The 12,344-nt window shown below is 43.9% G+C and overlaps 1 protein-coding gene across 1 annotated transcript in view; it reads left to right on the top strand.

The window, feature by feature from the left end:
- Positions 1–12,344, top strand: part of LOC126176483 (uncharacterized) — a 235,350-nt gene that overhangs the window by 186,093 nt on the left and 36,913 nt on the right. The window contains exon 3 of the mRNA XM_049923637.1: positions 9,682–9,813. Within this exon, the coding sequence (XP_049779594.1) occupies positions 9,682–9,813 (132 nt within the window). The remainder of the gene's footprint in view (positions 1–9,681; positions 9,814–12,344) is intronic.

Raw genomic sequence — 12,344 nt, 5'->3', positions numbered from 1 at the left:
TCTTTTAAATTTTCTGTATGCTAAAACTGGCTTTCAGACGACGGTTTCTATTCCGATTTATTCACTTTTTCCCGCAGCCGTTTCTCTTTTATTTATTTCCACTTCCTGCTGATTTCGTTCCTAAGTGATTTATATCTCTATAATTATTACTTTTCCCGAACATTTATGTATTGCATTCTTTCATGGATCAACTGAAGTGTTTCTTCTGTTGCCTTCGTATTTTCGCTATTACCGTTCTTATATCTATATTTGTCTGTTCGGGTAGAGTTTGGTTAGGTTTGTGGGGCGCCCAACTGCGCGGTCATAGGCATTCAGGTAGTGTGATAACTCTTTTAAAAATTCCGTCCTCCTTAGCTGTATTCCCTACTGTGATATAAAGTACAAAAATGTGTGTGTGTGAATATCTAAGAGACCAAACTGCTTTGGTCATCGGTCCCTAGACTTACACACTACTTAAACTAACCTATGCTAAGAACAACACACACACCCATGCCCGAGGAAGGACTAGAACCTCCGGCGGGAAGGGCCGCGCAGTCCGTGACATGCCGCTCCGTGCGACTGATATACAGTACTGTAGTACTGCGAACGCACATCTTCATTCCTGAATGCTTCAGTATCTCATTTGTATGTACGTTGATTCTTTCCCACGTTTCTCTTAATCTCCAGCCTAATCTTCATCATTGTGATTTGAGTTTACATCTGCTTCTTGGGACGCCTTACAATCCAATATCTGATTTCACAATCTCTGTCTTAACATTTACATCAACGTGACTACTCTGCAATTCACACTTAAGTGCCTGGAAGTTGGTCAACCGAATCACCATTCCACTACAGAACAGCAGGAATGAGGTACATTTAAATCTTTCCGTGGGAGCTCTGATTTCTCTTATTTTTTGTCAATGACAAAATTCCTCTATAGACGGGTGCGAGCAAAATATTTTCGCATTCATAGCAGAAAGGTGATGATTGTAAATTTGTGAAAAGACCTCGCCGCAACGAAAAACGCCTTTATTTTAATGATTGTCATCACAATTCGCGTATCATATCCATGACACTCTGTCTCCTATTTAGGTACAACAGAAAATGAGGTAATCTTCTTTGAATTTTTTCGAAGTCCTCCGTCAGTCAAGGATATCATACCGCACAGCAAGACTAGAAGAGGACGCACAAGCGTAGTGTGTGCAGTCTGTTTAGTAGACCTGTTGCATCTTCTAAATGATCTGCCAATAAAATGCAGTCCATGGTTGACCATCCCCACAACATTATCTAACTAATGGTAACAATTTTAAGTTTTTCTTAATTATAATCCTTAGATATTTAGTTACATTTACAGCATTTAGATTCACATGATTCATCGTGTAACCGAGCTTATAACGGATTCCGTTTAGCATTTATGTGGAAGACCACAAAGTTTCCAATATTTAAAGTCGATTGCCACTTTTCGCACTATAATATATCTTGTCTAAATCGTTTTGCAATTGCCCTTGATTTTATGATGACTTTAGTATACGGGAAGTGACAGCATCACCTGCCACCAATATAAGAGGGCTTCTCATATTGTCACCAAAATCGTTCATGTAGATTAGGGGCAGCACTGCCTTGGAAACCGCAGATATCACTTTTTTTTTTTTTACACCATGACTTGCCGTCTGTTACTACGAACTGTGACCTTTTCGTCAGGAAATCACAAATCCAGTCACACAACTGAGACGATACTCCACAGGCAAGCAATTTGATTAGAAGTAGCTTCTGAGAAACCCTGATGTAATCAAGCTGGTATCTTCACGTGTCATTTGCGACTTTCCAGTTTCACCTTTTTTTGTGATTTTCGGACAGTGTAACTGCTATTATAAGCGGAGGAGTCTCTCTCTCTATCTCCCCCTCTCTCTATTGCCCATCCCATATTCCCCTGTAGTGCTGTGTTCTAATCTTTCGGCTACTATAACATTTAAATTTAAATCCCACTCAATAATTCGACTTTTACAGCATTCTATGTACGGTACTGAATTATCCGTTCGCTTCCCACATATACGCTACTGGCCATTAAAATTGCTACACCAAGAAGAAATGCAGATGATAAACGGGTATTCATTGGACAAATATACTAGATCTGACATGTGATTACATTTTCACGCAATTTCGGCGCATAGATCCTGAGAAATCAGTACCCAGAACAACCACCTCTGGCCGTAATAACGGCCTTGATACGCCTGGGGATTGAGTCAAACAGAGCTTGGATGGCGTGTACAGGTACAGCTGCCCATGCAGCTTCAACACGATTCCACAGTTCATCAAGAGTAGTGACTGGCTTATTGTGACGAGCCAGTTGCTCGGCCACCATTGACCAGACGTTTTCAATTGGTGAGAAATCTGGAGAATGTGCTGGCCAGGGTAGCAGTCGAACATTTTCTGTATCCAGATAGACCCGTACAGGACCTCCAACATGCGGTCGTGCCAAGCACTTAAATGTGAATTGCAGAGTAGTCATGTAGATGTAGATCCTGCTAGAATATAGGGTTTCGCAGGGATCGAATGAAGGGTAGCCACGGGTCGTAACACATCTGAAATGTAACGTCCACTGTTGAAAGTGCCGTCAATACGAACAAGAGGTGACCGAGTCGTGTAACCAATGGCACCCCATACCATCACGCTGGGTGATACGCCAGTATGGGGATGACGAATACACGCTTCCAATGTGCGTTCACCACGATGTAGCCACACACGGATGCGACCATCATGATGCTGTAAACAGAACCTGGATTCATCCGAAAAAATGACTTTTTGCCATTAGTGCACCTAGGTTAATCGTTGAGTACACCATCGCAGGCGCTCGTGTGTGTGATGCAGCGTAAAGGGTTACCGGAGTCGTGGTCTCCGAGCTGATAGTCCACGCTGCTGCAAACGTCGTCGAACTGTTCGTGCAGATGGTTGTTGTCTTGCAAACATCCCCATCTGTTGACTCAGGGATCGAGACGTGGCTGCACGATCCGTTACAGCCATGCGGATAGGATGCCTGTCATCTCGACTGTTAGTCATACGAGGCCGTTGGGATCGAGCCGAGCACGGCGTTCCGTATTACACTCCCGAACCCCCCTCCCCCCATTCCATATTCTGCTAACAGTCTCGACCAACGTGAGCAGCAATGTCGCGATACGATGAACTGCAGTCGCAATAGGCTACAATCCTACCTTTATCAAAGTCGGAAAGGTGAAATATGCATTTCTCCTCCTTATACGAGGCATCACAACAACGTTTCACCAGGCAACGCCAGTCAACTGCTGTTTGTGTATGAGAAATCGGTTGGAAACTTTCTTAATGTCAGCACGTTTTAGGTGTCGCCATCGGCGCCAACCTTGTGTGAATGCTCTGAAAAGCTAATCGTTTGCATATCACAGCGTCTTCTTCCTGTCGGTTAAATTTCGCGTCTGTAGCACGTCATCTTCGTGGTGTAGCAATTTTAATGGCCAGTAGTGTACTTTCTCGAGCTCTTCATCCTCCGTTTGTGACTTCGGCATGTCTATATGAACAACAGTTGGCGTTGTTTTTTCATATCTTATCTCTAGTCTCGTGCCCTTTTTTTTTTGCCGTATTGCATATCACGTTGTATTACGAGTTTTCTGTCGTCTGCGTTTTAGTGGTCTATTGCCCTCGGTGCGATTTGTTCTCTCATCTGCCCGTCACTTCTTCGGAATCCATTATCTGTTTAATGCTTGGATTATGATGGACTCTCTTTGCTATAGTTGATCAAGAAGCAACATGTGTACGGAATTCCGACACTGAGATCGCCATTCTGTCTGTTCAGAATATTGTAGCGATATACGTGCTTTGGGAAAGGTACCGATACTAATAAAAATCTACATCATTAAAGAGTGGAGATTTAAACCGCTACTTACGGATTCGAACAATTATGCCTTTATTAAATGGTTACCTGTTGTTTTTTCTTCTTGTAGCATTAAATTTTGAGGCATGGTTTATATTGGCAGTTCATGGTGCGGCTATACAGAGTAATCACTTAAAACTTGCACCGGAAATGTTGCGGAAATCGAAAGTGCTGTTGATGTGCGGTTTTCACAGAATGAATCGGTAGTCGATGCTCGTATTGTTAGCCAGTCAAAAGATTGTAATAATACTTAGAAAGCGTATTTGATGTGCAAACATTCACTTTTTTAAATGGAGCAGTGCCTATCGACATTAACAAACTAAAAGTAGGATAAATCATTGTGCCAATGGTGTTTGTTGCAGGAATCTAGTGCGAGTTATTTACGAGATATCGTATTTTGAAAAGATCCCACACCGTCACTTGTACTATACCTGTGGTAGAACACACTAAAGAACAACACAAGAGCATACATAGTTACGTCGCCATAACAGACCAGTAACGAGACAATTGACCATCACATGTTGTGTTCAAAATGACCGCAGGCAGCGGCAATACACTCTTCCAGTCTGGTATGGAACAACTGCTGCACGCGTGCTAGCATTTCAGCGGAGATGTGCGAGCAGGTTACAGCAGTACGTCGTTGCATATCATCGGTGCAGTTGGATGTCCTCGTAGACAGCGTCTTTCAGCTATCCCGACAGAAAAAAAAACGTCAAATCTGGGGAAGGGGCGATCAAAGTACAGGTCCTCTGCGTCCAGTCCAACGATTTGGAAACATTTCGTGAAGACGTGCTGTAGTACTTCATGCATTATGAGCTGGACAGCCATCATGTTGGTGTCACGAGTTTCTCCTACTCCGCAGAGTAACGTCTTCTAGCATCCGTGTAAGATGGCCTGTTAGGAGGCTGCGGTATTTGCGCACGTTCAGTGTTCCGTCTATGAAAAACGGGGCTATGAGCTGATGGTTCACCATCCCACACCACACGTCTACACCCCATGGACGCTGATGTTTCACCTGACGAAGCCAACGTGGATTGTCAGTAGGCCAATAGTGGATGTTCCGGCGGTTTGCCTGGCCATGATTAGTAAACGTCGCTTCGTCACTAAACAAGATACATGATATATCTGGAGTATCCTTTCTTAATGCCCATGTACAGAAGTTAACACGATTCTCATAATCGTTTCCATGCACTTCATGATGGAGGGAGATGTGATATGGATGGAACCTATGACGATGGAGAATGTGTAGGACACTTGCCTGACTCGTGCCACTTCCTCGTGTGATTGCGCGGGAGCTAACGTGAGGATCAACTGCAACAGCAGCAAGAACATTAATTTTCCCCTCTTCTGTTGTCACTTGTTTCCTTCTGTTATGTTGTCTAGATGTTACACTACCACTGTTACACTACCACTTTCACGTAAATGCTTGAAGAGGCTGATAAATAATCACCGAGATGGTTGACGTCTATTGGGATACCTTGCCGCATACACCGTACAAGAACGAACTGCATTCTTCCTATACTCTCCAGACACAATGACCATGTCGGCTTTTTCTGGATTGGTAAATCCTAGCGTTCACCCACGATCTAATGCTTAGACAGTCGCAAACTAACTAGCAAGTCGCAACGTACTCAAGGAAGACAGAAGCGCACTGTAAGCAAACATAACATCTTACCTAGCACTACACAGGTTGAATTGCACAAAGAAGTGTCGGTCTGCAAATTTTTCAAAATACTATATCTCTTAAACAACTCGCACTAGAATCCTGCAACAAACACCATTTACATTTTAATTTACCCTGCTTCTAGTTTGTTCATGTCAATAGGCATTGTTCCATTTAAAAAAGTGTATGTCTATACGGAAAAGACATTTTTTAAGTATTATTACAGTGTGTTCATTTTCCAAACAATACGAGCATCTGACTGCGAATTCATTCTGTTAAAACCGCGCATCAATAGCACTTTCCATTTCGGAAATACACTCCTGGAAATTGAAATAAGAACACCGTGAATTCATTGTCCCAGGAAGGGGAAACTTTATTGACACATTCCTGGGGTCAGATACATCACATGATCACACTGACAGAACCACAGGCACATAGACACAGGCAACAGAGCATGCACAATGTCGGCACTAGTACAGTGTATATCCACCTTTCGCAGCAATGCAGGCTGCTATTCTCCCATGGAGACGATCGTAGAGATGCTGGATGTAGTCCTGTGGAACGGCTTGCCATGCCATTTCCACCTGGCGCCTCAGTTGGACCAGCGTTCGTGCTGGACGTGCAGACCGCGTGAGACGACGCTTCATCCAGTCCCAAACATGCTCAATGGCGGACAGATCCGGAGATCTTGCTGGCCAGGGTAGTTGACTTACACCTTCTAGAGCACGTTGGGTGGCACGGGATACATGCGGACGTGCATTGTCCTGTTGGAACAGCAAGTTCCCTTGCCGGTCTAGGAATGGTAGAACGATGGGTTCGATGACGGTTTGGATGTACCGTGCACTATTCAGTGTCCCCTCGACGATCACCAGTGGTGTACGGCCAGTGTAGGAGATCGCTCCCCACACCATGATGCCGGGTGTTGGCCCTGTGTGCCTCGGTCGTATGCAGTCCTGATTGTGGCGCTCACCTGCACGGCGCCAAACGCGCATACGACCATCATTGGCACCAAGGCAGAAGAGACTCTCATCGCTGAAGACGACACGTCTCCATTCGTCCCTCCATTCACGCCTGTCGCGACACCACTGGAGGCGGGCTGCACGATGTTGGGGCGTGAGCGGAAGACGGCCTAACGGTGTGCGGGACCGTAGCCCAGCTTCATGGAGACGGTTGCGAATGGTCCTCGCCGATACCCCAGGAGCAACAGTGTCCCTAATTTGCTGGGAAGTGGCGGTGCGGTCCCCTACGGCACTGCGTAGGATCCTACGGTCTTGGCGTGCATCCGTGCGTCGCTGCGGTCCGGTCCCAGGTCGACGGGCACGTGCACCTTCCGCCGACCACTGGCGACAACATCGATGTACTGTGGAGACCTCACGCCCCACGTGTTGAGCAATTCGGCGGTACGTCCACCCGGCCTCCCGCATGCCCACTATACGCCCTCGCTCAAAGTCCGTCAACTGCACATACGGTTCACGTCCACGCTGTCGCGGCATGCTACCAGTGTTAAAGACTGCGATGGAGCTCCGTATGCCACGGCAAACTGGCTGACACTGACGGCGGCGGTGCACAAATGCTGCGCAGCTAGCGCCATTCGACGGCCAACACCGCGGTTCCTGGTGTGTCCGCTGTGCCGTGCGTGTGATCATTGCTTGTACAGCCCTCTCGCAGTGTCCGGAGCAAGTATGGTGGGTCTGACACACCGGTGTCAATGTGTTCTTTTTTCCATTTCCAGGAGTGTATTTGCGGTTCTAGTTTTAGAGAACCCGCAGTCGATGACGTGTTTAATCATACTATTCCTACTAACTATTTCGAAATTTTTATCCACGCCAACCATTACCTGCACAATCGAAAGAGCATTACCCTACGCTCCACTGTGTACCAACCACTAAAAGGAGAGCTCATTTAAATTAATAAAATAATATTCCTACACGGTCGTCAACTGCCGTAACTCATTACTGAAACTACACTAGCTTGAGGCAGTTTCTTTTCTTACGGTGGCTATTGATGTCATTATTAAGGCATCAACCAAACTTAACGTCAGAATTTCAAACTGTCTTTTGGATCAAATATTATTACGTAATTATCATTTATACAGTTGGAAATGACACTGCGAAACAATTTTAAGGACGATTCAATAGTTCAAAATAGTTTTTGAGGATCTCTCAGCTTGCCTGTTCTTTTCACGTGCAAATCATGTTTGTATTATATTCATCAAACTGGGATACAAGGGGATGGGAGGGCTAAAAACATACAAAAATCACGACAAAAACTATCACAACCAAAAAGAAATATTACATAAATATATAAATGTTGCATTTGATTCATAAATTATAAATCTGGACTCGGATTTTGCCAAATCAAAGTATTCCAAAAGTTACTGACGCATTTGCATCTATGTTTTAATGAATTAATATAACTAGTAATAGCAACAAACAATACACGAATCATACCAAAACAAATATAATAACACTTATCATCGAAAGCAAACCTTTAAACTATCGCCTTTAGCTTGATTCAAATGGCTCTGAGCACTATGGGACTTAACATCTATGGTCATCAGTCCCCTAGAACTTAGAACTACTTAAACCTAACTAACCTAAGGACATCACACAACACCCAGTCATCACGAGGCAGAGAAAATCCCTGACCCCCCGGGAATCGAACCCGGGTGTGGGAAGAGAGAACGCTACCACACGACCACGAGTTGCGGACGCCTTTAGCTTGGAACAGGTTACTTGTATCGAGACATACTATCTGAACGAAAGTATTCGGGCACCTATTATTGGACATTAATATGGAAAGCATCCATCCTTCGCTTTATGACGGCTTGGACTCTCCGGAGGCATGTCTGTGGAAGAATGGCAGCCCATTTTTCCTCAAAAGCCCAAATCAGATAAGATCACCGGCGTTAAGAGCGAAGTTGATGAACTAACTCATGCCAAAGGTGTTCTTTTGGGTTCAGGTTGGGATTCTAGGAAGGCCAATCTATTTAAGGAATGCTATTCGCCACAAACCATTGCCTCAAAGATGCTACTTTACGAGAGCGTACATTGTCTTAACTATGTGATCATCGTCTCCGAAGTCTTCCTTATTGTGCGCAACATACAATGCTGTAAAGTGTGTTCACACCCTTCTTAAGTGCAACAAGGGGAACACGTTGTAAACATGAAATACACCCCCATACCGATATATCACCTCCTCCATAGTGTTGGAACGTGCTCCAGGCTTTTCCCTGACCAAAACCCTTCCATCGGATTGCCAGAGAGTATAGCATCATTCATCACTCCAGATCATTCGTTTCCAGCTGTCCACCGTCCAGTAACGTCGCTCGTTACGCCACCTCAAGCCTTGCTTAGCATGGACTACAGAAATATGTGGCTTACGAGAAGCTTTTCGACAGTCGTACCCCATTGTGCTTAACTCTCTATGCACAGTGATTGTGCTAGCTGATGACTTCGTGCGATTTTTTACTACCATTCGTCGGCCGGTGTGGCCGAGCGGTCCTAGGCGCTTCAGTCCGGAACCGTGCGTCTGCTACGGTCGCAGGTTCGAATCCTGCCTCGGTCATGGATGTGTGTCCTTAGGTTATTTAGGTTATAACTTCTAGGGGACTGACGATCTCATATGATAAGTCCCATAGTGCTCAGAGCCATTTGAACCATTTTTACAACAATTCTCTGCAATGTTCGACTGTCCCTGTTGGCCAGTGCATGACGTCAGCCTGGACTTCTGTAACTGTGGTTGTTCCGTTTGACTATCACCAACAGTCGAATTGGGCAGCTTTAGAAGCGCTGAAATCCCTGTAATGGATTTGTTGGGTGACATTAATCTACTTTCGAAGTCACGGAGCTCTACGACCAGTTTCGCTGTTAACCACTTCTCTGCTGACAACACTATAGTCAGCGCCTCCTTTTTTATTGGTAGATCCGCCTCTCGTGAGATCTAGTGATTAATTCCGCATTTCAAGTGGCTGTCTGTATATCTTTGGTTATATCTTTGGTTATATCAGATGATATATTGTTTGCAACATATCGTGTATGAATAAAGCATGTTATATCTTACAAAAGTGGTTTTTTCTCTTCTGAGTGGTCCATTCGCAGCGTCGGAATGATGGAGTCTCGCTTTACGTATGTTGCAGGGTACCATCCGGGACGTGCACATGGGCGCCGTGACAAACGACCTGGCCCTCTTCCAGATGCGCAGCGCCGACCCGGTGCCCGTGCAAATCCTCGCCAGCAAGGACCAGAACGGCCTCACGCCGCTGCACAAGGTAACTTCTCGTTCATAAGTCAGCAGTTGATTCCTCACACACGACACTGATGTGTCTGTTACCTTGTGTAACAACCCGGTCGCGAATAGGGCGCATATGTTCTCTTCGTATAGCTCCGTATGACGATGGGCACGAAACCTACTTATTAAACTAAAATCTAAGAAATCACACGTCATCCTCATATTACGACTGTCGTTCAGCAGAGGTTTTCCTGAAACACTTCCACCAGTACTCCTTGATTCTGTCCAACAAGCAGTTCAAAAACAGTGAAAGATCTTCCCGTAAGATGCAAGAGCTTGTAAATTAGGAAGTACAAATTGTTTCAAAGTACAGGAAATATCTCCCTTTCGTACATAGAATCCACAAACTTAGAAAAATATTTGCACCTAAAATAAAACAAGTGTTCAGTTCCGCCAAATCTTTACTGCTTTGATATAGTTCAACATGACACAAACAGTGAAACCTCAAGACAACATGAGTTACCCAAGTGCGCATGCATAAGATGCGGTTGTTTGATCACAATTATTCCTCTGCAAAGGTAAAGTTGATGACACCCGACAGGTGACGATAATTTTGCGCACTCTGGTTTTCTTCGTCTGTTTTACTAGTCACTGATATTCCCAACGTCTCTCTTCACATGAAAGATTGGATATGTTCCATCTTCATTTCACAACTAATACAACATCGATTACTTCAAACAACTCGGCTACACCTTTGCGTAGCACTAAGTCCTTTACATTTCAGCTAGACGACTCTGGAAGAAAAACTACCTACTGCCCTGTTTCTTATGCAAAACAACTATACACTGAAGAGAAAACTAAAGCGTCGTCTGTTATCATTGGGGTAGCTTCCCTCTCTATACATCTTTCTGCCAAACATTCTAACAGTTTTCGTATCACATCTTTTACCGCTGCTTTCCTTGTCCCTATTTCTTGTCAGGTGACGTGACAGAAGAAGAACCATGAGTAGATAGGGAAGAGATAGGGGATCCAGCATTACTCATAATTTAAAAGAGCGCAGGAAGACTTCCGATCAAATAATGCGGTAGCAATAGATGACATTCCACTGGAAATTTCTAAAATGATTGAAGGAAGTGACAACAAAAGGGCTCGTCACGTTGTTGTGTTGAATGTACGAGACTAGCGATATACGAGCGGACTTACCGAAAAATGTCATCCACAGAATTCCGTAGATAGCAAGAGCCAACAAGTGAGAGAACTGTCGCACGTTAAGCTTAACAGCTCATGTCTCCAAATTTCTGACAAGAATAATGTACAGAAGAAAAGAAATTTGAAGATCTGTTAGACGATGATGAATTTGGCTTTGCCAGAGGTAAAGACATCACAGAGGCAGTTCTGACGTTGTGGTTGATAGTGGAAGCAACACTGAAGAAAAATCAAGACACGTTAATAGGATTCGTCGACCTGGGAAAAGCGTTCGAATGGTGAAATTGTGCAAGATGTTCGAACTTCTGAAAAAAAATAGAGGTGCGCTATAGGGAAACAAGGGTAATATACAAGTGTACAAGAACAAACAGGGAACAATAAGAGTGGAAGACCAAGAACGAAGTGCTCGGTTTAGAAAGGTCCAAGAAACGATGCCAGATATAAAAGAAAAATTCAAGAGTGAGACTAAAATTCAAGGAGAAGTTATATCAGTGATAAGGTAAGCTGATGACAATGCTGTAGCCACTGAAAGTGAAGAAGAATTACAGGATGTGTAGAATGGAATAAACATCCTAATGAGTACAGAAAATGAATTGAGAGCGAAAAAAGTGGCCCAACTAAAACATTCATATTTATTTACGTACTACACGAATATGTAATAAAAAATGGGGGTTCCTATTTTTAAAAAAACGCAGTTGATATCCGTTTGATCTATGGCAGCGCCATCTAGCGGGCCAACCATAGCGCCATCTGGTTTCCCCCTTCAAGCAAGACAAGTTTCGTTCTTTGTAGTTTTTTCGTTTGACGCTTATTTCGTGAGATATTTGGCCCGGTCACGATCAATGGACCATCCTGAATATGAGAGACTTGTACGTGATAGTAAAACTTATCGTCCAGGTGGATGCCCAAATAGTTGCTTCACTTTGTATCCTTTCTAGTTTTGCCGCTGTTACTTATACTTCTGCCCAAATTGCAAAACTCGTCTGTTACTTTTAGTGTCTTTGTACCTTATGTAACGTCCTCAAATTGATCTGCTTTAATTCGCAGCATTCCATTACCATTATTTTGCTTTTGGTGATGTTCACCTCTTTCAAGACTCCGTTCACTGTACTTCCAAGTCCTCTGCCATTTACAAAGAATTACAGTGCGATCGGCAAAGTTACTATTGTTCTCTCTTTGTATTACAATTCCGTTTCAGTATTGCTTGTTAGTCTTCTTTCCTGTTTGCTCAGTGTACTGACTGAATAACGTAGTGGATACCCTACAATCCTGCCCAACTTATTTCTGAATTACTGCCTCTCTTTCTTGCCCTTCGATTTTTATAACTGGAGTTTTGCTTCTCTAAAACTACTAGATTTAATACTT

Source organism: Schistocerca cancellata, chromosome 3 (genome assembly GCF_023864275.1).
Source record: "Schistocerca cancellata isolate TAMUIC-IGC-003103 chromosome 3, iqSchCanc2.1, whole genome shotgun sequence".
In the NCBI taxonomy this organism is placed as follows: Eukaryota; Metazoa; Arthropoda; class Insecta; order Orthoptera; family Acrididae; genus Schistocerca; species Schistocerca cancellata.
The sequence above is the reverse complement of the archived record's forward strand: the minus strand, read 5'-3'. Positions and strand labels throughout refer to the sequence as shown.